We start from the raw sequence: 25586 nt of genomic DNA, 5'->3' as shown, positions 1-25586 counted from the left end.
CATTTGCTACCTCTTTCTTTCAAGTAGCTTAAATCAACTTTAAAGGAGTTATCAGGGACTTCCCAGATGGTCCAGTGGTAAAGACTCTGAGCTACCAATGCAGGGGGCCAGAGTTCAATCCCTGGTCAGGAAACCAGCGCCCAAATGCTGCAACTAAGAGTTCACATACTGCAATGAAGATCAAAGATCCTGCAGGCTACAACTAAGACCCCATGACGCTATATCAGTAAAATATATTCTTTAAAAAAGAATTTAAAAAAGCAAACTACATAATGTACTTATTAGTTGTATTTACATTTATTGCCTGTCTAGCACTAGTGGTAAAGAATCTGCCTGCCAATGCAGGAGACATAAGAGACATGGATTCAATCCCTGGGTGGGGAAGATCCCCTGGAGGAGGAAATGGCAACCCCCTCCAGTATTCTTGCCTGGAAAATCCCACAGACAGAGGAGCCTGGCAGGCTACAGTCCATAAGGTCGCAGAGTCGTACATGACTGAAGCAACTTAGCACACAGCACCCCTCATTTCACCCCTGGAATGTGAACACCACAGCTGGAGAGCAGGTAGAACTCTCAGATGACCCTAATGCGCACACCCTGTGAACTCTCTCCCCTTGAGTGAGGATGGAACCTGTTAATACGGGATATCACTCCATCATTATGTCACATTGCATAGCAAAGGGGATTTGCTGATGTAATTAAAGTTACTAAGCAGCTGACTTTGAGTTAATAGAAAAAGGAGATTATACACCTGGGCTTGACCTAATCACAAGAGCCACTAAAATCTGGATCTAGAAGTCAGAGAGACACCATGCCGGAGTGGGCCTGTTGCAGGGGCTACATGACAGGGAGGAAGGCTGGTCTTGAACAGAAGACGACCAACCCCAGCAGACATCTCAGTCCTACAAGTGCAATAAGTGAAATCTCCCAACAATCTACATAAGCCTGGAAGAGAACCCTGGGCCTCGGGTGAGGGAGGTTGCAGACACAGTTACCATCTTGATTTCAACTATGTGAGACCCTGTGCAGAGAATCCAGCTAAACCAGGCCCAGGCTTCTGGAAGAGCTAGAGAAGTTGGGAGGTGCCTGTTTAAGCCACTAAATTCCTGTTTGCTGGTTATACAGCAACAGAAAAGAGCAGTGCGGGGATGTGGACCCATCTTGCTCACTGATTTACCCCCAAGACCCAGGCTGTGTTCAGCCTATTAGAGGTACTTGATAAATATTATGACCAACCTAGAGAGCATATTAAAAAGCAGAGACATTACTTCGCCAACAAAGGTCCGTCTAGTCAAGGCTATGGTTTTTCCAGTGGTCATGTATGGATGTGAGAATTGGACTGTGAAGAAAGCTGAGCGCCAAAGAATTGATGCTTTTGTACTGTGGTGTTGGAGAAGACTCTTGACAGTCCCTTGGACTGCAAGGAGATCCAACCAGTCCATCCTAAAGGAGATCAGTCCTGGATGTTCATTGGAAGGACTGATGCTGAAGCTGAAAATCCAATACTTTGGCCACTTCATGCAAAGAGTTGACTCATTGGAAAAGACCCTGATGCTGGGAAAGATTGAGGGCAGGAGGAGAAGGGGACAACAGAGGATGAGATGGCTGGATGGCATCACCAATTCAATGGACATGAGTTTGGGTGAACTCTGGGAGTTGGTGATGGACAGGGAGGCCTGGTGTGCTGTGATTCATGGGGTCGCAAAGAGTCGGACACGACTGAGTGACTGAACTGAACTGAACTGATAAATGTTTACTGAAGGAATTTAAGTGGAATTAACTGGGCCTGATGGGGACTTCTCTGGTGGTCCAGAGGCTTACGACTCTGTGTTCCCAATGAAGGGGGCCCAGGTTCAATTCCTGGTCAGGGAACTAGAACCCACAGGCTTCAACTAAGAGTTCACATGCCGCAACTAAGTCCTAGCACAGCCAAATAAATACATGTATAAGTTGTTTTTTTTTTTAGCCTTAAGAAAATCTTACTGCATTCTCCTTATTTTCCTCATGCTGCTTCAAACTTATAAAAAACTTCTACTTTCCATTGACAAACGTGTAATGCACTAGAGCCGTGGTTCTTTTGTTTAGAGATGAGCTGTTGGAGGATAAACAAAGGCTTTCCCCATACACTCTACAGCCAGGTATTACAAAGACCTCTGAGGCTTTCAGACAAGCTCAGTATTTCAAGTTCCAATAATCTGCCAGGCAAAACACAAAGGCATCACAATAGCTCTGGCTTTCCTAAACACAGGGGTGCTCTAGTTATGAAAAGGAAGAGGGGGTCATAAGAAGGCTTAAGTTTACAACATAAACAAAGCCAGCAAAGATTACTGATGCTGTAAAAAATGACCTCTCATTTGATAAGGGTATCCAGCATAAACCAGCCTCAGATGTCCAATTCGCATGGAGTAAGGACAGACTCCACTCTCCTAAATGGTCCAGGCAGCCCAAGTACTCATTCCACTAATGTGCCTGAACACCTACTATGTGCCAGATGCCAAGAAGAAAGTGGTGAGCCAGAGAATCCATCCTGTTTACGGTCTCAAAGGGAGACAAATACTAGACCAGTTCCTAAGGGCGTACATGAATGGACAAACTCACAGCACCGAAATGCTGGTGATATCAGCACAGAGGACTGTAACTTGGATTGTGCTCTCACAGAAGGCCTGACAATGAGCGGAGACTTACCAGATGGAGAGAGCCACAAAAATAACCCAGAGTTTGGAATAGGAAGGCTGCCGTCTGGTGTCAGTGTAGGAACCAATGAACAGGAACGCGGGCACCTTATTCAGTGGCTGCCCCTTAAAAGTTACTTGATGCAACTCAGTTCCCTGCTCATGTGTACTGTCGACTCCCAAAGACCTCAGAAGTGTGCTGAGCGGCCTTTTAGAGACTGTACCCAGTTTTCATTTGTAAGAAACACAGAAAGCTATTTTGCATGCAGTGGTTTAATTTGTAAGAAACACAGTGTCCAGCAGAGTGCAGAAGCTCAAAAAATAGCTTTTAAACTTTGTTGACTGGGGCTTCCCTGGAGGTCCAGTGATTAAGACACTGCGTTTTCACTTCAAGGGTGTGGGTTTGATCCCTGGTTGGGGAACTAAGGCCCCACATGCCACAATGAAGCCAAAAAAAATTTTTTTTAAACTTACTGATTTTTATTAATACACCCCGATGGTGCTTGAAGGTATCTAGGTAACATTCCTGCTCCATAAACTACTTCCAACCTATGAATTCAAGTACACACTGCCCCACCTCCTTACCCCATCCCATGCTGGGTGATGAGTGAACTGTGGGCAGATACAGCCTTGAAACACCTGACAGGCTGCCTATGTGTTTACAGTCTGTCTCTTCCCACTACAGTGTAAGAGTCACAAAGGACAGGAATTTTTGTTTGTTTTCTTTGTTCACTGATGTATTCCTGGAACCTAGAAAAATGCATACAGTAAGCACTCAGTAAATATCTGTTAAGTGAATGAATGGTCTCTGACCATTGCTTTTTTGCTTTTTTTAAACTTCTGGAGTCGAGTAATGGATGAAGGCAGAAGAAATGTACTCAGATACACAGAGATGAAGGCTTGCTTCCTTCACGTTTCCCCTCTACTCTCACCAGCGGCTTGGCTGCCTCTCTGAAAGAGGACTGCACTGCCCCATTCACTGGCCCCGGACACACAAGGACTCTCAGAGTCAGTGCGTCCTCTGCCAGCCTCACCCGTTCTCAGGGTTGGCTGAGTGTCTGCTTTGCGCCCAGAATGCGAGCACGTGGGGGAAGCAAGAAACACGCCTCATCCTAGCAGGGCTCTGACAGTGAGGACGCAGTGGGCTCTGTGTCCTGCCCTATTGTTCAGAACAGCCTGCTTCCTATCTGAGCTGCTCCTTCAGCCAGGGCCCCAGGTTTAAAATCCCCATCAGGGAATTCCCTAGTGAGACCAGTGGTTAGAACTTGGTGCTTTCACTGAGGTGGGCCCTGGTTGGGGACAACTAAGATCCCACAAGCTACATGGTGTGGACAAAAAAAGTTCTTAACTTTTAAATTAAAACATAAAAAAGAACCCCCTCAACCACATCCAACATATAACATGAGTGAGACAAAGATGGTATTCTTGTAGGCCATTGGAAGTTCTTACTGCAGCAAAGCTAAGACAACCATTCTTAACTATTTGAGGGAGTAAAAATTAAGGAAATTTAGGAAAACTGTCTACAGAAACTCAGCAGAGTATAAATCAACATGATGAAAAATAAATTTAAGTAAATGGGACAATGAATCCAGTCACAGAAATTAATTCATACACAGTTCTCAGGATCCTATCTTATATGATATCTACATGCTGACACTTTATTAAAATACTTTAAGAATATAAGAAGTCAAACCTTGAAATGAATTGAAGAAGGTTACAATGTTGGGATGTTTCATCTTTGCCAGAAGAATGACTTCTTTCTTGGAAGCTTCTTTTTCTTGGCTGGGCATCTAAATTATATTAAGAGACAAAGTAGTCTATAAAGATAATTGCTTTCATGAATAGGCTTTCTGCTCACTGTCATCGAAAATTCTCCAGGATTTCACTGACTTTTAATGGCATTTCTGAAACTAATCTCTCAAAGGCAGGAAATGACCTTTCTAGAAAGAAGAGTGTCCTGTATCTAGTCAACAGTTTGCCAATGACAATCAGAAACAAGAAAATATTTCTGGTAAGTTTCTGCTGTGTTATAAGCTCAATTGAATTGGTGTACTGTGTCAATTATTTAGTCATCTCAAGGAAAGTTATTTTAATATTTATCTTTCATCAGCAAAAGAATTGGTTAAAAAAAAATGCAACGTTCCAGCAGCAATCACAGCTGAGAAGAAACAAATGAAATCTAAAAAAATTAAATGTCACACATCACGTAAATCAGACCAGTAAATTTCTGTGTTAAGATTACTACATTTTTCATCTTCAAATAAAATTTGTCTCTTGTGACTTCATTTTAGATTTGATATGTTTTCTTTTCTTTTTTAAAAAACTAATTTGCTTTTATTATTACCTTTCCTCCCAGTTTTTTTTTTTTTTTTTGAGGGTATTAAATCTTTTATTGATTACACATGATAATGGATGATACACCAGCTTCATTCCCATCTATAACTTTATCTGGTACCATAATTCAATTTAGATATATTGCATAGGATGTGCCAACAATCATTAATAACCAAAAAAGAAAGAAAAAACTCCATGACTTTGCATGGGTGACCCTTTTAATGGTGAACTCCAGGTCACAACACAGTAACTGTCAGTTCAGCTACACAAAGGTTCTGAAGACAACAGCTTCTCCACCAAGCAGGTTGTAAATAAATTTCAAATGGAACCTGGCATCACCCTGAAGGAATTCTAACTTCACACTGTTGGGGTAGTTCACCAAAATGGCTTCAGAATAGACTAACTTTACACAACACATTTTAAAAAAAAAGACATTTATTCAGCGTCATGATCAGACTATTACATTTAAAATCTATATTAAAACACTTTGTTGGAATGCTTTACACTTTCCACAGAACAGAAACTGAAATAACCTGTTATACAATTAGTCACAAGTACAGTCCTCGAGTTTTTTGCCCATACACATGAGTATTGTCTAAAACATGTCTTCTTTGTAGCAGCTAGTCCCTGCCACCACTGTGCTTGGCTGAGTTCACAAATCTGTTGTAACCTGTAGCTTCCCTGTCACTTCTCTGGCTCTCCTCTCCTGCTAAGCTTTGTTTCCTGGCAGTAATTAAAACCTTCTGCCACTGCCATAGCTACTGCTGCTGCTGGAACCACCACAGCCACATTGGTTTCGTGGTTTGGCAAAGTATTAGCCTCTACCACCATAGGGGCCAGAACTTCTGCCTCCAAAGTTTCCTCCTTTCATGGGTCCAAAATTTGAAGATTGATTGTTGTAACTGCCAAAATCATTGTAGCTTCCGCCACCTCCAAAATTGCTTCCGTCATTACCAAATCCATTATATCCATCCCCACTGCCACCATATCTGCCACCACCACGGCTGCCACCAAAGCCACCTCGACCACTGAAGTCTCCTCCACGACCAAAGCTGTCATTCCCACCGAAACCACCTCCACGACCACCACCAAAGTTTCCAGAACCACTTCGACCTCTCTGGCTGGATGAAGCGCTAGCCATCTCTTGCTTAGACAGGGCTTTTCTCACTTCACAGGTGTGGCCGTTCACAGTGTGGTATTTCTGAATGACAGTCTTGTCTACGGAGTCACGGTCATCAAGGGTTACAAAAGCAAAGCCCCTCTTTTTACCACTGCCTTGGTCAGTCATGATCTCAATTACTTCAATTTTCCCATACTGTTCAAAATAATCTCTCAGGTGATGTTCTTCAGTGTCTTCTTTAATGCCACCAACAAAAATATTTTTCACAGTTAAGTGGGCACCAGGTCTTTGAGAATCTTCTCTTGAGACGGCCCTCTTTGGTTCCACAACTCTTCCGTCCACCTTGTGTGGCCTTGCGTTCATGGCCGCATCTACCTCCTCCACCGTGGCGTAGGTGAAAAACCCGAAGCCTCTGGAGCGCTTGGTGTTTGGATCCCTCATTATCACACAGTCTGTGAGCATTCCCCATTGCTCAAAATGGCTCCTCAGACTCTCATCGGTTGTTTCAAAGCTCAATCCTCCGATGAAGAGCTTCCGCAGCTGTTAGGGCTCTTTGGGAGACTCTGATTTAGACATGATGGCAGTGGAGGCAGGGAAGACTTCAATGATGCTTTCTTGGCAGCGTCCACAGGCAGAAAGGAGTTTCCTCCCAGTTTTATTGAGATATAATGACATATAGCACTGTATACTTTTAAGGTATATAGCATAACGATTTGACTTACACACACCATGAAATAATTGGAACAATAAGTTTAGCAAACATCCATCATCGCATATAAATACAAAATTAAAGAAATAGAAAAACGGTTTTTTTTCACCTTGTGACGATAGTACAGGATTTACTCTCTTAACAACTTTCGTATATAACAAACAGCAGTGTTGATTACATTTACCATGTTGTACATTATATCCGTAGTTCTTATTTATCTTATAACTGGAAGTATTGTACCCATTGACCACCTTCATCCAATTCTCCCCCCAATACCACAATTTTGATCTTCTTTTCTGAGTTTGTGTTTGAAGTAAAATTGACCTATAACACTATGTCAGTTTTCATCACATAACATAGTGATTGAAAATTTCTATGCATTTCAAAGTGATCTTCATAAGTCTAGTTACCATCTGTCACTATATGAAGATATTACATAATTACTCACTATGTTCCCCATGCTGTACGTTTCAAACACATAACTCATTTATTTTGCAACTGGAAGTTTGTACCTCTAATCTTCCTCACCTATTTCTCTGCTGCCCTCACTCCCTGATGCATATTCTTATTCTATTACTCATCTATGGACAATATTTTTCAAATGTTTTGGTGCCAGTGACAGTGGCCACATCTCATTTCTACCTTTTCTTCCTCATTCTTGATACTTCATACTTCTGGTCCAGCTGTCCCACCCTCCGACTCACTGGTCCTTTCCACTGTTCCCTCTGTAATGACCTTCAACATTTGGCTCACACATAATGTGTGAGTTCCCCGATTTCTCATCCTCATTTAGATTTAACAATTTTTTTTTTAAATTAACATTCTCAATCCAAGTTTTACTGCCTCCTAGCTATGTATCCTTCAGTAAATTACTTAAGTCTTTTGAGCTTCAATATCTTTCTCCCCAATTTAAACTGCATAAGTAGTACATATGAATTTCAAAATAAAAATAACTGAATTATGCCTACTGGATGAACAGACTTAGCTACTTAAATACGTTAACTTATAACTACTATTTTTTCAAGAGAATATTATAAACAAAATTGAAAGGAAAACATAGGAATAGAATTGCATTTTTATAGTTGGGTAAAAATACTGGCAATATGTATGACAGATTTTTGTATTTATAACATCTAAAGAGTTCTGGAGATCCAACCAGTCCATTCTAAAGGAGATCAATCCTGGGTGTTCATTGGAAGGACTGATGCTAAAGCTGAAACTGCAATACTTTGGCCACCTCATGCGACGAGTTGACTCACTGGAAAAGACTCATGCTGGGAGGGATTGGGGGCAGGAGGACAAGGGGACGACAGAGAATGAGATGGCTGGATGGCATCACTGACTCGATGGACATGAATTTGAGTGAACTCCGGGAGTTGGTGATGGACAGGGAGGCCTGGCGTGCTGTGATTCATGGGGTCGCAAAGAGTCAGACACGACTGAGCGACTGAACTGAACTGAACTGAAGGAGTTCTAGCAAATCAAAAAAAAAAGCAACTATGTATGCCAATAGAAATATGGGAAAATACATGACTAGACAACTCTCAAAAAAATAAAAGAAGTTAAAAATGGCTCAGAAATAGAAAGATTCAACCTCACTCAGTAATCAGAAGAAAAAAGACTAAAACAAAATTTAATATAATGTTTCATCTGTGAAACTGGTGAAGACAAAAGAACATTAATACCCATAGTTAACAGAAAGCAGAAAATGGCACTCATGTATTTCTGGGGTAAAATATTTATATAAGATGGCAAAAATCTTTCCAGGAAAATAACTTTTTAATGTCTAAAAGAGACTTTAAAATGCTCCTATTTTTAACTTATTAATGCTTCTAGAAATTTATCCAAAGAGAATAATCAGAAACGTATGTGCCCAAGTGTTCTCATACAAAAGCCTTCATTACAGTGCTTTACTATTAGTTTTTTTATTATTAGTTTTCAATTAACAATATATACTTACGATTTAAAAAATACTTTAAGTCAGATAGAAGTGAATGAGATGAAAGTTAAAACTTCCCCCTTTCCTTCCCACTGATTCCTTAAGAGTAATTGCTGTAAACTGTTAGAACTTTTTATTTAATGTACATGTAGATAAACATGAATACATAGTTTGCTTAAGAAAAGTAACTTATTCTATATATTAAATGTTATTTAATCATAGCAAAAAAGTCAAGTAATATAATTATCTAAAAATAGAAAAAGAGTTAGATAAATTATGGTACAATATTTTGAACCTAATGTCACACTATGCAGTCATCAACAATCCAGAGAAGAACAGTGTTACAGCAGAAAGAGCAAGGGAAGAGTTAGAAAGGTCTGTTGGTCAGTAAGCAAATCACTTAACTTCATTGAGCCCCACCCCTTTCACCTGAACAATGAGGATAATGAGATCCACCTTTTAGGGTTGTTGTGAGGATTATATAGATTTATATAAGTAAAACACCTGGCATAACATGACTTATGCTCGGTATCCACTATTACTGTAAACATTTGATGTTACTATATGAGAACATTTCATTACATGAAAACACTGAAATGAGAAAATGATGCTTTTGAACTGTGGTGCTGGAGAAGACTCTTGAGAGTCCCTTGGACTGCAAGGAGATCCAACCAGTCCATTCTAAAGGAGATCAATCCTGGGTGTTCATTGGAAGGACTGACTGATGCTGAAGCTGAAACTCCAATACTTTGGCCACCTCATGCGACGAGCTGACTCACTGGAAAAGAGTCTGATGCTGGGAGGGACTGGGGGTGGGAGGAGACAGGGACGACAGAGAATGAGATGGCTGGATGGCATCACCAACTCGATGGACATGAGTTTGAGTGAACTCCGGGAGTTGGTGGTGGACAGGGAGGCCTGGCGTGCTGTGATTCATGGGGTCGCAAAGAGTCGGACACGACTGAGCGACTGAACTGAACTGAACAGATAATTTCTAAGACGCTTGCTCCTTGAAGAAAAACTATGACAAATCTAGACAGCATATTAAAAAGCAGAGATATCATTCTGCTGACAAAAGAATGTATAGTCAAAGCTATGGTTTTTCCAGTAGTCATTTACGGATGTGAGAGTTGGACCATAAAGAAGGCTGAGGGTCGAAGATTTGATGCTTTCAAACTGTAGTGCTGGAGAAGACTCTTGAGAGTCCCTTGGACTGCTAGGAGATCAAATTAGTCAATCCTAAAAGAAAAAAACCCTGAATATTCATTGGAAGGACTGATGCTGAACCTGAAGCTCCAACACTTTGGTCACCTGATTCAAAAAGCCAGCTCATTGGAAAAGATCCATTGAAGGCAAGAAGAGAAGGGGGCAACAGAGGATGAGATGGTTGGATGGCATCATCGACTTATTGAACATGAGTTTGAGCAAACTCCAGGATGTAGTGAAGGACAGGGAAGCCTGGTGTGCTGCAGGTCATTGGGTCACAAAGAGTCAGCAGACACAACTGAGCAACTGAAACAAAGTATGTACCAGCTTAACAATAGGGCTAGAAGGCCTGCAAGTATCTATGCGTTGACTTATCAATCCAATAAGGATTTACTGAACCGCTGCCGGTGCGAAGCATTCTTAGCTGCTGTTTGGAATACCAAGATGAAAAAGACACAGATTCTGCCTGCAAAGAGCATAAAGTTTGGAGGAGAAGGTACAAAATAACAGCTAAAGCACAGCAAAGTAGACAACATTCAGTCTCATAACAGCAAAATGAATAAAATCTATGGAGCTGACAAAGAGAGGTTACTTAGAGTGGGAAAGTCCTGAAAACTCTCCTAGGGCTCAGCCCTGAACAAATCAAGTCTTGTTGGGCAGGCAAAAACCTTCCTGGAAGAAAGAGCCCCTTGGGCAAGCACAGAGGCTGGAGTGGGAGGGATCTGTATGTAGGAAAAAAGAAGAGGATGTGAAGAGAAGGTTGAAATGGAATTTGCGAACAAACCAGAGAGGGCTGTCAAAACTAATCTGCAGAGTGAACTGATAAAAAAGCACCAGGCAAAAATTACTCATAACCCCACATTCCACCTAGATAAAACTATCTAGTATGTTTCTCCGGTGTTCTTGCCTGGAGAATCCCAGGGTCAGGGGAGCCTGGTGGGCTGCCGTCTATGGGGTTGCACAGAGTCGGACACGACTGAAGCGACTTAGCAGCAGCAGCAGCAGTATGTTTCTGATACCTATGGGAATATATCTGTGGGAATATACATACCTGTATACAAGGAGAATGTACATATTTTTACAAAAATTGCATCATGTTGTTCAATCGCCCAGTCATGTCCGACTCTGTGACCCCATGGACTGCAGCTCGCTAGGCCTCCCTGTCCCTCACCATCTCCCAAAGTTTGTCCAAGTTCACGTCCATTGCATTGGTGATGCCATCCATCCATCTCATCTTCTGATGCCCTCTTCTCCTTCTACCGCCTATCTTTCCCAGCATCAGGGAAAGAATGAAGGCAGACACCCTCTTTTCCAGTGAGTCAGCTGTTCACATTAGGTGGCCATTCTACACATACTATTTTCTTAATTAGTAAAAGTTTCTAGGAAATTTAGCCAAAATAATTCCTCTTAAATATATTTAATTATGCTCCAAAAATACCAGATTAATAATAATATATGGTTTCCTTCCATTTCTTCAATGCATTTCATAAATATTTTTGAGCAATATTCTTGAGCAATATTATGTGCCGGCATGGTTCTGCATGCTGAAGGAGACAGATAAGAAATAAATGAACAGAGTAATCCCAGATCTTTGTAAATGCTACTAAGAAAATAAACCAGTCTGGTGTGATAAGGAGTGATTAAAATCAGGGAGTTTTCTTAGATAGGATGTTTGGGGAAGGTCTCCTTGTGGAGGTGACCTATATTAGGAGTGACAGAGGAAATGAGCCACTTTTGTGCAAAATAGAGGAGTCGGAGCTAGGGAGGAGGGGCCTCCCATAGACATGCCATGCTGCTGCTGCTGCTGCGTCACTTCAGTCGTGTCCGACTCTGTGTGACCCCATAGACAGAAGCCCACCAGGCTCCCCGCTCCCTGGGATTCTCCAGGCAAGAACACTGGAGTGGGTTGCCATTTCCTTCTCCAATGTGTGAAAGTGAAAAGTGAAAGTGAAGTCGCTCAGTCGTGTCCGACCCTTAGCGACCCCACGGACTGCAGCCTACCAGGCTCCTCCATCCATGGGATTTTCTAGGCAAGAGTACTTATTAAAAAAAGATGTTATCGCTGTAAGGAGTACCACAGTAGACAGGGTTATGACATTGTTTTTTCTTTTCTTTTGAAAAAAAAAAGAAATCATTTCAAACTTTTCTGTTGGTCCAGTGGTTAAGACTCCCTGTTTACACTGCAGGAGGCATGGGTTCAATTCACAGTGGGGGAAATTAAGATCCCTCATGATGAGAGATGCGGCCAAAAAATAAAATAAAATTTTAAAATAAAAATAAGATCACTGGTTGCTGTTTGGACAATGGATTTAGAAGACTGAACAAACAAAAATCAACTCACTCATCCTTGTTAAAAAAAGAAAAAGATGCGTTTCCTTGACAAATTGGCTTAAAAGCCAGATGAATATAGCACTGAAAATGAACAGGAACTGTAACTTCTTAACTTTACCTTTTCAAAATTGATCTCTTTTATAACACAGTGCTCGCTATCCGATTTCCTTTTGGCCAAGTACGCTTTCCCAAAGGCACCTTCCCCAATGGCTTTAATCATGTCATATTGATCCATGGTCTCCAATACATGGGAGTTACCTGAAATGAGAGCAATGAAATTTTATTGCACATGAAGTCAGAAAACTGACCACTACAATGTAACAGAACTTGTTTTGCTAAAACTTTCATTCTAATTTTGCCAAGACTAAATCATCTAACTTTCCTTGTGGCTACAGGTAAAAAAGTGAGACAGAGCCTCTTAGCAGGCCCGGAGGTCAGACTTGGGCTACAGCTCAAGTGTGGTGATCTTGGGCAAGTCACTTAACTTCATAAAACCTCACTTTCCTAATTTCTAAAATGGAAATAACAATTCCTGTTTTTCAAGTTTGTTCTGAGAAAGAAAAACATAATATCCTGATCTTGGCACCTCTAGGAAGCACAAAGCTTCTGTTTATGTGGTTTTACAGTTGCCTTTCTCAAAGGGGGAGCACTGCCCCCTACGGGACGTTTTGAAAACTTCCAGAGATTTTCCTGTTCGCAGAGATGGGGGAGGCAGATACTACCTCATTTTGAAGCCATTGGCTTCCCTGGTGGCTTAGACAGTAAAGAATCTGCCTGCAATGCGGGAGACCTGGGTTTGATCCCTGGGTTGGGAAGATCCCCTGGAGAAGGGAAAGGCTACCCACTCCAGTATTCTGGCCTGGAGAATTCCATGGACAGAGGAGCCTGGCAGGCTATAGTCCATGGGGTCGCAAAGAGTCAGACACGACTGAGTGGCTAAGCAAAGCACAGCAAGGTCTGAGATAGGATTTCCTAGGTGGCTCAGTGATAAAGAATCCACCTACCAATGCAGGAGACACAGAAGATGTGGGTGCAATTCCTGGGCCAGGAGGATCCCCTGGAGTAGGAAATGGCAACGCATTCCAGTAATCTTGCCTGGAAAATTCCAGGGACAGAGGAGGAGAATGGGATACAGTCCACAGGGTCGCAAAGAGTCAGACACGACTGAGCACACACACACAAGGTCTGAGATACTAAGATTCTGTGATGCAAGGGGCTGCCCTGCATAGTAAAGGATTATCCAGCAGCCTCACCACCTTAGAACGTCTCCGAACACATTCGTGTGCATGGAAAAATCGGTTTATAACTGTCTGTGGCTACTACCAAACTATTTTACATCTAAATGCAAAATATGTTTAGTGCAATTTTAATACATACTGAATTTTCAGGGAATGCAACTACATGTCAATTGAGGCTTGATTGGACCTTGTTTTGCTCAAATATTTACCTCACCTTTTGGAAAAATTATTCCTCCACTGGCCAGACAGCTCCTGGGAGCACAGATCTAAAAGTCTGCTGCTATCCTTGTCAGGTGGCTCCCTGCTACTTCACTACTGCTTCATAGTACTACCAAGCACTGACAGACTGAAATATATACTTTATAATAAAGACAATACGTGAACCGTGAACTCCCAGATGTTCAAGCTGGTTTTAGAAAAGGCAGAGGCACCAGAGATCAAATTGCCAACATCCGCTGGATCACGGAAAAAGCAAGAGACTTCCAGAAAAACATCTATTTCTGCTTCATTGACTATGCCAAATCCTTTGACTGTGTGGATCACAATAAACTGTGGAAAATTTTGAAAGAGATGGGAATCCTAGACCACCTGACCTGCCTCTTGAGAAACCTATATGCAGGTCAGGAAGCAACAGCTAGAACTGGACATGGAACAACATACTGGTCCCAAATAGGAAAAGGAGTATGTCAAGGCTGTATATTGTCACCCTGCTTATTTAACTTATATGCAGAGTACATCATGAGGAACACTGGGCTGGAGGAAGCACAAGCTGGAATCAAGATTGCCAGGAGAAATGTCAATAACTTCAGATATGCAGATGACACCACCCTTATGGCAGAAAGTGAAGAGGAACTAAAATGCCTCTTGATGAAAGTGAAAGAGGAGAGTCAAAAATTTGGCTTGAAGCTCAACATTCAGAAAAGTAAGATCATGGCATCTGGTCCCTCACTTCATGGGAAATAGATGGGGAAATAGTGGAAACAGCGTCAGACTTTATTTTTTTGGGCTCCAAAATCACTGCAGATGCTGATTGCATCCATGAAATTAAAAGACGCTTACTCCTTGGAAGGAAAGTTATGACCAACTTAGATAGTATATTAAAAAGCAGAGACATTACTTTGCCAACCAAGGTCCCTTTAGTCAAGGTTTTTCCAGTGGTTATGTATGGATGTGAGAGTTGGACTGTGAAGAAAGCTGAGCGCCGAAGAATTGATGCTTTTGAACTGTGGTGTTGGAGAAGACTCTTGAGAGCCCCTTGGACTGCAAGGAGATCCAACCAGTCCATTCTAAAGGAGATTAGTCCTGGGTGTTCATTGGAAGGACTTATGCTAAAGCTGAAAGCCACCTGTTGCAACGAATTGACTCACTGGAAAAGACTCTGATGCTGGGAGTGATTGGGGGCAGGAGGAGAAGGGGACGATGGAGAATGAGATGGTTGGATGGCATCACCGACTCGGTGGACATAAGTTTGAGTGAACTCCTGGAGTTGGTGATGGACAGGGAAGCCTGGCGTGCTGTGATTCATGGGGTCACAAAGAGTCAGACACGACTGAGCGACTGAACTGAACTGAATTGATGGCATTTAGATTCATCTGATAAGATTCAGGATGGCAAAAGGACACAAAAGCCCCATCCACGCCTACTGGGTCAGTTATCTTCAGTTTTTAATATAAGGCCTGAGATTCCTTTTGTCACTTAAGTTCCTTTGGTTTGGGTCTGTCACCCTCAGCCGAGGATCCTGGCTTCTTGAGAGGGGAAGGTGAATTACCCCCGGGTAGTAAGTGGGGTGACCCCTTCTCCTCTACTATCTCTTGGGAAACACTGTGCTTATAACACAGACACACCCTCAATAGCCCGTCTGCAAAAAGATGGGTCAGTGATTCTCTTCGGGTTGTTTCTTTTCTTTTCTTAAAGTTTTATTTATTTTGGCTGTGCTGGGTCTTCGGTGCTGCGTGGGCTTTTCTCTAGTTGCAGAGATCTGTGGCCACTCTACAGTGGCGGCGCACAAGCCTCTCATTACAGTGGCCTCTCTCGTTGCAGAGCACAGGCTCCAGGGCACGTGAGCTTCAGTACTTGCAGTTCCCGGGGCTCTAGAGCACAGGCTCAGTAGTTGTGACTGATGGGTTTTGACTGCTCCCCAGCAGGTGGGATCCTCCAGGGCCAGGGAGGTGAAATCATTTACCTCCGATTGGGACTCAAACCCAGCCAAAACCCACAGTACCTGGTTTCAGGACCTAATGGAGCTCAGGTTCTTGATGCCTCATCGCTGAAAGAATTCAGTGAGAGACAAAGTGATAGGTAAGAAGTGGATTTATTCAGATTCAGAGAGAAGCACACTCCACAGAGTGTGGGCCATCGCAGAGGGCAAGCGTGGCCCTGAAATTTGGCATGGTTACTATTTATACGCTGGGTAATTTCATATGCTAATGAGTGGGAGGATTATTCCAACTATTTTGGGGAAGGGGCAGAGATTTCCAGGATTTGGGCCACCACCCGCTCCGTGGTCTTTTGACAGTGCCTTGGAACCATCATGGCACCTCTGGGTGTGTCATTTCACTTGCTGATTGAGGATCAAGGTCTAGTCCTGTCTGCCATCTTGGTCCCATTTGATTCTAAATGGTTTATGTTGTATCCTTGGGCTATGTCATTCTTTCAAAGGTTGTGCCCTGCTCCTTTCTCTCCTGTTGCAGAGGGACCAATCCCTCTCCTGCGTTGGCAGGCCACTGAGCCACAAGGGAGCCCCATAGGGCTGTTTCTAAACTGTCTTTGGCAGGTCCTGGAGGCCCCGAACTTGGCTCTGATCACCTCCCACCTCTGTGAAAGCTGCCTGATCTGGCGCCCCTCTGCCAGCCGCCAGGCTTGGGGGCTTTGGGTAAACTGTTCCATTCCTTTTCCCATTAGACTACGGTGGCCTCTACTTTCTTTGTGTCTCAGCAGGCAAAGATTCTGCCCGCAATGCCAGAGACCTGGGTTGATCCCTGATTGGGAAGATCCCCTGGAAAAGGGAAGGGTAAGGAGCCTGGAGAGTTATAGTCCATGGGGACTAACACACACACACACACACAGACAGACACACACACACACACACACACACACACACACGACTACAGTTAGGGCATCATGCTGATTTTCAGAAACTGAGTGAGCAGACAGGTTATGTTTCTGAGTAATCTGTGTCAGTGTTGGAAGAGGGGACGGTTAGGGGTATAGAGTGGGAGCCAGCTCCGCAGCCAGGGGAGGCTGGGGACACCTGAGGGCCCGGTGTTGAGGGAGGCGGACGCGGAATGGGAACTTAAAGCCACCAGCGCGGGAACTGAGCGACCGAGAGGCGCCGGCCCAGGAGGCACCAGCTGGAGGAAGCCCCTAAGTTTCGGGGTGGGAGGAAAATCTCGCTCCCTTAGGAACACTCCGGGTGGCGGCAGGCTGGAGGGCTGCAGACCTCCGAGGAGCCAGGAGCCCGGAGCGCAGTGCGTTGCCATGGAGACCGACGCGGAGCAGGACCCGAGGCCGCTCCCCCGCAGAGCGCGCCTTCCCAGGCGGGGGCTCCAACCTTCCCCGCGGCTCCCGGAGCCTTCGGGGGCAGCTCCGGGTCCAGAGTGAGGGCGCCGTCCGTTGCTTACCTGCTTCGCGGCGCGAGAGAAGCGTCCTGGGTGGAGCAGGGCTCCCCGGGCCGTGGCGCCTCCGGGCGGGCTGCCGGGGCGGAGCTGCGCGCGGGAAGGCGGGCGGGGCGCGGGGCGCGAGCGCCTAAAAGGTCCACCCGGCAGAGGGCCGGGGGCCGGGGAGTTTGCTCGGTTGCTTTAGGTCCGGACGCCTCTGCTAACACTCCGCAAGCATTCGGCTCCCGCTCGCTGAAGGTGTACCAGATGCTTTGCACATATTACCTCTACTTTGCAACAACTGAGCAAGGAAGGTAGTTTTACAATTGAGTTTTACCCAGTTTTAGAATTGAGCGGGACTGAGACAGGAGGAGTTTCTCGTGCAGGGTCTCAAATGCTGTCAAGAGATGGAGAAGAGAACGGAGCCCTGCTCTTTGGGCCGTAGCGGGCGGCCTCCATGCGGTCCCCTTAGGAAACTGGCTGCTTCCCAGCGGTCTACAAAACACGCTCCCTCAGTACCACCTCATCGCCCTGCATCCACTCCTCACTCCCACTTACCTCAAGCTGCCGTCTGAAACGTTTCATTACCTGTTTCAGTAGCTACAAAGAGGTAATTTCCAGCAATTATAAATACTGACACAAGTGAAACATAACCAACGGGATGTAAATACCATGGCGATCTGAAACCCGGCATCATCTATGAAGTTAATAAAAAAGGAAGCTTTCCGTTAAGAGTCAGAAGCTTTCCTTCAGAACATCATTCCTTTCTCCTTGAACTCATATTTCCATCCGTAATATTTTTCATGACTCAAAAGCTTGCTGATCACCCTGTCATATAAATGGAACTTAATTTATATTTCCTAATCAGATGCTTTTAAAAAGTCATTAAAATTAGTGGTCCAAAGGATGCTACCTCCAAGTAACATATTGACAGTTAACATAGTCCAATAGGATTAAGAAAGAAACATTCTCCCCTTGCTGACACCAAGAGAAAACTGCCATTTTGTTTGGGTTTTCTCAGGGAGCAGACATGCCTGTGTCTTCTGAGGGGACCTAATGTATAACCCACAAGCACAATGCACACTAAAAAGGGACAGTGGTCCAAACTAGCAGAGAGAATTTTTATGGTTAAACTGTTTCTTATCCTGCCTTAAAAATAATTTTATTTCATCAATCCTCACTTTAATCTCTTTTTAAAGCTTCAAGTCCCGAAAAACTTCATTCATGTAAGTAAATGGAATTGAAAGTTTTGCTAAAAGTGAGTCTCAATTCTGGCCTAGTTGTATGTCAAGAATCACATAATAATCTATGACTAAAATAGGGTTCTAATCATCCACTAGAGTCTCTTGAAATTCTATTATAAACCAAACCCTTGTAAACTATCTTTCCCATCAAAGTTCATTCAGCCTCTCAGCAACTATACATAGTTCCAAGTTCCCTTTGTTGATTGGTTTGGAAATGTTCCCATGCAGGGCAGTGCTAAAATCTGAGATAACTAAGAGGTATCAAATACAGTGTTTATGGAAGCTGATTACATGGAAATATCCTTAAAACCATCCCTGCCTACATTAATTGTTGAATGTCTTCAAGATCAGTCAGTTCAGTCACTCACTCGTGTTCTACTCTTTGCCACCCCGTGGACTGCAGCACGCCAGGCTTCCCTGTCCATCACCAACTCCCAGAACTTGTTCAAATTCATGTCCATCCAGTCGGTGATGCCATCCAACCATCTCATCTTTTGTTGTTCCCTTCCCCCCTTGCCTTTAATCTTTCCCAGCATCAGGGTCTTTTCCAGTAAGTTAGTTCTTCCCATCAGGCGGTCAAAGCATAAGAGCTTCAACTTCAGCATCAGTCCTTCCAATGAATATTCAGGACTGATTTCCTTTAGGATGGACTTGCTTGGCAAGTCTAGTCCCTTGACTTGCAGTTCAAGGGACTCTCAAGAGTCTTCTCCAACACCACAGTTCAAAAGAGTCAATATTTTGGTGCTCAAATTTCTTAGTGGTCCAACTCTCACATCCATACATGACTACTAGGAAAACCATAGCTTTGGCTAGACAGACCTTTGTCAGCAAAGTAATGTCTCTGTTTTTTAATGTGCTGTCTAGGTTGGTCATAGCTTTTCTTCCAAGGAGTAAGAGTCTCTTAATTTCAAGGCTGCACACCATCTGCAATGATTTTGGAGCCCCCAAAATAAAGTCTATCACTGTTTCCATTGTCGCCCCATCTATTTGCCGTGAAGTGATGATTCAGATGCCATGATCTTAGTTTTTTGAATGTTGAGTTTTAAGTCAGGTTTTTAACTCTCCTCTTTCACTTTCATCAAGAGGCTCTTTAGTTCTTCTTCACTTTCTGCCATAAGGGTGGTGTCATCTGCATATCTGAGGTTATTGATATTTCTCCCGACAATATTGATTCTAGCTTGTGCTTCATCCAGCCCGGCATTTTGCGTGATATACTCTGCATATAAAGTTAAATAAGCAGGGTAACAATATATAGACTTAACGTGCTCCTTTCCTGATTTGGAACCAGTCTACTGTTCCATGTTGAGTTCTAATGTTGCTTCCTGACCTGCATACAGATTTCTCAGGAGGCAGGTCAGGTGGTCTGGTATTCCCATCTCTTTCAGAATTTCCCACAGTTTGCTGTGACCCACACAGTCAAAGGCTTTAGCATAGTCAATGAAGCATAAGTAGATGTTTTTCTGGAATTCTCTTGCTTTTTCAATGATCCAACGGATGTTGGCAGTTTCATCTCTGGTTCCTCTGCTTTTCTAAATCCACCTTGAACATCTGGAAGTTCTCAGTTCACGTACTATTGAAGTTTCACTTGTAGAATTTTGAGCATTACGTTGCTAGCGTGTGAGATGAGTGCAATTGTGTGGTAGTTTGAACATTCTTTGGCATTGCCTTTCTTTGGGATTGGAATGAAAACTGACCTTTTCCAGTCCTGTGGCCACTGCTGAGTTTTCCAAATTTGCTGGCATATTGAGTGCAGCACTTTCACAGCATCATCTCTCAGGATTTGAAATAGCTCAACTGGAATTCCATCACCTCCACTAGCTTTGTGATGCTTGCAGAGGCCCATTTGACTTTGCACTCCAGGATGTCTGGCTCTAGGTGAGTCATCACACTGTCAAGGTTGTCTGGGTCATGAAGATCTTTTTTGCATAGTTCTTCTGTGTATTTTTGTGACCTCTTCTTAATATCTTCTGCTTCTGTTAGGTCCATACTGTTTCTGTTCTTTATTGTGCCCATCTTTGTGTGAAGTGTTCTCTTGGTAACTCTAATTTTCCTGACGAGATCTCTAGTCTTTCCCATTCTTTTGTTTTCCTCTGTTCTTTCCATTGATCACTCAGGACGGCTTTCTTATCTTTCCTTGATATTCTTTGAAACTCTATATTCAAATGGGTGTATCTTTCCTTTTCTCCTTTGCTTTTTGATTCTCTTCTTTTCTCAGCTATTTGTAAGGCCCCCTCAGACAACCATTTTGCCTTTTTGCCTTTCTTTTTCTTGGGGATAATCTTGATCACTGCCTCTTGTACAATGTCACGAACCTATGTCCATAGTTCTTCAGGCACTCTATCAGGTCTAATCCCTGAATCTATTTGTCTACTTCATGCAAAGATGGGCACAATAAAGGACAGAAATAGCATGTACGTGGTCATGTATGGATGTGAGAGCTGGCCTGTGAAGAAAGCTGATAGCTGAAGAATTGATGCTTTTGAACTGTGGTGCTGGAGAAGACTCTTGAGAGTCCCTTGGACTGCAAGGAGATCCAACCAGTCCATTCTAGAGGAGATCAGTCCTGGGTGTTCATTGGAAGGATTGATGCTAAAGCTAAACTCCAATATTTTGGCCACCTCATGCGATGAGTTGACTCACTGGAAAAGACTCTGATGCTTGGAGTGATTGGGGGCAGGAGGAGAAAGGGACGATGGAGAATGAGATGGCTGGATGGCATCACCGACTTGGTGGACATAAGTTTGAGTGAACTCCAGGAGTTGGTGATGGACAGGGAGGCCTGGCGTGCTGTGATTCATGGGGTCGCAAAGAGTCAGACACGACTGAGCAACTGAACTGAACTGAACAGAAGCAGAAGATATTAAGAAGAGGTGACAAGAATACACAGAAGAACTGTACAAAAAAGATCTTTGTGACCCAGATAAATCATGATGATGTGATCACTCACCTAGAGCCAGATATCCTGGAATGTGAAGTCAAGTGGGTCTTAGGAAGCATCACTAGGAAAAAAGATAGTGGAGGTGATGGGATTCCAGTTGAGCTATTTCAAATCCTAAAAGATGATGCTGTGAAAGTGCTGCACTCAATATGCCAGCAAATTTGGAAAACTCAGCAGTGGCCACAGGACTGGAAAAGGTCAGTTTTCATTCCAATCCCAAAGAAAGGCAATGCCAAAGAATGTTCAAACTACCACACAATTGCACTCATCTCACACGCTAACAAAGTAATGCTCAAAATTCTACAAGTGAAGCTTCAATAGTACGTGAACTGAGAACTTCCAGATGTTCAAGGTGGATTTAGAAAAGCAGAGGAACCAGAGATCAAACTGCCAACATCCGTTGGATCATTGAAAAAGCAAGAGAATTCCAGAAAAACATCTACTTATGCTTCATTGACTATGCTAAAGCCTTTGACTGTGTGGGTCACAGCAAACTGTGGGAAATTCTGAAAGAGATGGGAATACCAGACCACCTGACCTGCCTCCTGAGAAATCTGTATGCAGGTCATTTCAGTTCAGTCGCTCAGTCATGTCCGACTCTTTGCGACCCCATGAACCGCAGCACGCCAGGCCTCCCTGTCCATCACCGACTCCCGGAGTTCACTCAAACTCATGTCCATCGAGTCAGTGATGCCATCCATCCATCTCATTCTCTGTCATCCCCTTCTCCTGCCCCCAATCCCTCCCATCATCAGTCTTTTCCAGTGAGTCAACTCTTCCCATGAGGTGGCCAAAGTATTGGAGTTTCAGCTTTAGCATCAGTCCTTCCAATGAACACCCAGGACTGACCTCCTTTAGAATGGACTGGTTGGATCCCCTTGCAGTCCAAGGGACTCTTCATTAGAACTCGACATGGAACAACAGACTGGCTCCAAATCAGGAAAGGAGTACGTCAAGCCTGTATATTGTCACCCTGCTTATTTAACTTATATGCAGAGTACATCATGAGAAATGTTGGGCTGGAGGAAGCACAAACTGGAATCAAGATTGCCGGGAGAAATATCAGTATCTTCAGATATGCAGACGACTCCACCCTTATAACAGAAAGCGAAGACGAACTAAAGAGCCTTTTGATGAAAGTGAAAGAGAGTGAAAAAGTTGGCTTGAAGCTCAACATTCAGAAAACTAAGACCATGGCATCTGATCCATCACTTCATGGCAAATAGATGGGGAAACAGTGGAAACAGTGACAGACTTTATTTTGGGGGACTCCAAAATCATTGCAGATGGTGACTGCAGCCATGAAATTAAAAGACACTTACTACTTGGAAGAAAAGTTATGACCAACCTAGACAGCATATTAAAAAGCAGAGATATTACTTTGCCAACAAAGATCTATCTAGTCAAGGCTATGGTTTTTCTGGTAGTCATGTATGGATGTGAGAGTTGGACTATAAAGAAAGCTGAGCACTGAAGAATTGACGCTTTTGAACTGTGGTGTTGAAGAAGACTCTTGAGAGTCCCTTGGACAGCAAGAAGATCCAACCAGTCCATCCTAAAGGAAATCAGTCCTAAATATTCATTGGAAGGACTGATGCTGATGCTGAAAATCCAATACTTTGGCCACCTGATGGGAAGAACTGACTCATTGGAAAAGACCCTGATGCTGGGAAGGATTGAAGGTGGGAGGAGAAGGAGATGACAGAGGATGAGATTGTTGGATGGCATCATGGCATCGCTCATGAACATGAGTTTGAGCGAGCTCTGGGAGTTGGTCATAAACAGGGAAGCCTGGTGTGCTGCAGTTCATAGGGTGGCAAAGAGTCGGATATGACTAAGCAACTGAACTGAACTGAACTGAATTTACCTTGATTCATGGACCTAACATTCCAGGTTCCTATGCAACACTGTTCTTTATAGCATCGGACTTTACTTCCATCACCAGTCACATCCACAACTGGGCATTGTTTTTGCTTTGGCTCAGTCTGTTCATTCTTTCTAGAGCTATTTCTCCAGTGTTCTCCAGTATCATACTGGGCACTGAATGACCTGGGGAGTTCATCTTTCAGTGTCATATATTTTTGCCTTTTCATACTGTTCATGAGGTTCTCAAGCCAAGAATATTGAAGTGGTTTGCTATTCCTTTCTCCAGTGGACCATGTTTTTTCAGAACTCTTCACCATGACCTGTACACCTTGAGTGTTCCACATGGCATGGCTCATCGTTTCACTGAGTTAGACAAGGCTGTGGTCCATGTAATTAGTTTGGTTAGTTTTCTGTGATTGTGATTTTCATTCTGTCTGCCCTCTGGTGGATAAGAGGCTTGTGGAAGCTTCTTGATGGGAGGGACTGGCTGTAGGGCAATCTGTATCTTGTTCTGATGGGCAGGGCCTTGATCAGTAAATCTTTAATCCAATTTTCTATTGATGGGTAGGGCTGTATTCCCTCCTTGTAGTTTGGCCTCATTACCCTCAGGTAGGGGTAATGGTGACCTCCTTCAGAAGGACTTACGCCAGCAGCTCCCAGGACTATTGTAGTCAGTGCCCCTGACCCTGGAGCAGGCCACTGTTGACCCATGCTTCCACCAGAACTCCTGGAAACTTATAGGCAAGTCTGGCTGATAGTCTTCAAGATAGTGATTTAAAAAAAAAAAATTAGAGCTAACATAAATCATTCTGGGAAATGGTGTTTTGACTAGAAACTGTAAGGCTAAAGACAATAGGAGCAAGACAATAAACTTTGTATTTTAGTTGGTAAATTGTTCTTCACAGGGGTGAGGGTTAACAATTTGGAAACTGCTTTATATGCATACTGGAGTTGAACAACTAAGTAGGTGGATGATGGGTGGTACAAACCAAGTTTCTCACTGTCAAAGAGATACAGAAAAGCAAGAGGAGTGGGGGAGGAAAGGGAAAGGTTAGAATGACCCCAACAGTATTGAATGAGTCCAAGACATCAGTAAGAACAAACCCATATTGAGCTTAAAATACAGATGGAGAGATACAGAAGTCACCTCTGGATATGCATGAAAGTGTTAGTTGCTGTCCAACTCTTTGCGACCTCAAGGACTGTAGCCTACCAGGCTTCTCTGTCCATGGGATTCTCCAGCCCAGAATACTGGAGTGGGTTGCCTTTCCCTTCTCCAGTGGATCTTTCTAACCCAGGGATTGACCCTAGGTCTCCTGCACTGCAGGTGGATTGTTTACCTTCTGAGCCACCAGGGAATCCTCAAGACAGGGAAATGAACCCAGGCTTCAGCAATGAGAGTGCTGAATCCGAACCACTAGACCACCAGGGAGTGTCACACACAGGGACAGTATATACATGTATTTCCTAGCTCTGTCTGCAACAACAATCACACCCAGAACCCAGATCCTGGTTTCTAAACCCATGAAAAGAACCAGTGCTCCTCAGAGAAATGGCTGATCCTGGGGCTGAGGCAGAGACGGTACTAGATGACCATCTTCTTGTACTGCCAGAAAGTAAGGAGTTGCTCAAAACACAAAAGGATGAGGGCATGTCAAAGGGACATAGGAGTCAACCTGAAATAATTCCTAATGGCCAAAGCTAGAACAAATCAAGCCACAAAGCAAATGACTTAGTATTGGATTATCCACCCTCTTCAGGAGGTGGGGCTTAATTCTTGTCCACCTGAACATAGGCTGAACTTTGTGACTCACTCAGAGTGACCAGAACATGGAAATGGAAAATTAGTAACTGACACTGGAGACCCTGGTAGACCAAGGACTACTAAATGTCTGAGTATAAATAATGGAGAGGGGTGGAGGTGAGGTCTCTACCAGTTTTTGTACATTGAGATTAAAAAAATATATTGAACTCTTTAAAAGATATATGTATCCCACATTTCAGCAGATCTTTGATAATGATCCTACTGCAGTCTCACAACTCTCTCCCCCCGTGTTGACTTGAGCCTTGTTCCCTACACCAGGCCAGGCTGATGCTATTCTCATAATTGCCTATGTGGGGGCCCCTGGAAAGAGTCAGTTTCTTTAGTAGAGTCTTCTCCCTAAAGGTCACTAAAGCATCACAGCATGAAATGACAGGCCCCAGAACACATGAGTCAGGGTGACCCATGCATGATGGGGTCCTGCCCCCTCCATGAGTTCCATAACACTGGTTTCCTACTACTTCCTGTATGGACCCCTTACCTTTGGCCCCGTTCCTTTCTCGTATACAGGACCACCAACTACTGACCCGATCTGTACCTTACCCCACTCTTCCCATGGCTGATCCTCCGA

The 25586-nt window shown here is 43.6% G+C and overlaps 2 protein-coding genes across 2 annotated transcripts in view; both read right to left on the bottom strand.

The window, feature by feature from the left end:
- The window catches only part of NEK5 (NIMA related kinase 5), a 59185-nt gene extending 46639 nt beyond the window's left edge, over positions 1-12546 (bottom strand). The window contains exons 1-2 of the mRNA XM_055426177.2: positions 12430-12546; positions 4366-4462 (exon numbers count right to left, since the gene is read on the bottom strand). Coding sequence (XP_055282152.2) covers positions 4366-4462; positions 12430-12546 — 214 coding nt within the window. The remainder of the gene's footprint in view (positions 1-4365; positions 4463-12429) is intronic.
- HNRNPA1L2 (heterogeneous nuclear ribonucleoprotein A1 like 2) lies at positions 5555-6702 on the bottom strand. The gene is given in 2 exon segments (XM_055426179.2): positions 5555-5744; positions 5746-6702. Coding segments are annotated over 2 exon segments (1011 nt in total). The 3' UTR covers positions 5555-5690.
- Positions 12547-25586: the final 13040 nt, after the last annotated feature.

Source organism: Moschus berezovskii, chromosome 13 (genome assembly GCF_049115385.1).
Source record: "Moschus berezovskii isolate FMDL1 chromosome 13, NW_MosBer_1.0, whole genome shotgun sequence".
NCBI classification, from domain to species: domain Eukaryota; kingdom Metazoa; phylum Chordata; class Mammalia; order Artiodactyla; family Moschidae; genus Moschus; species Moschus berezovskii.
Note: the sequence above shows the minus strand (reverse complement) of the source record. Positions and strands in the feature narration are given on the sequence as shown.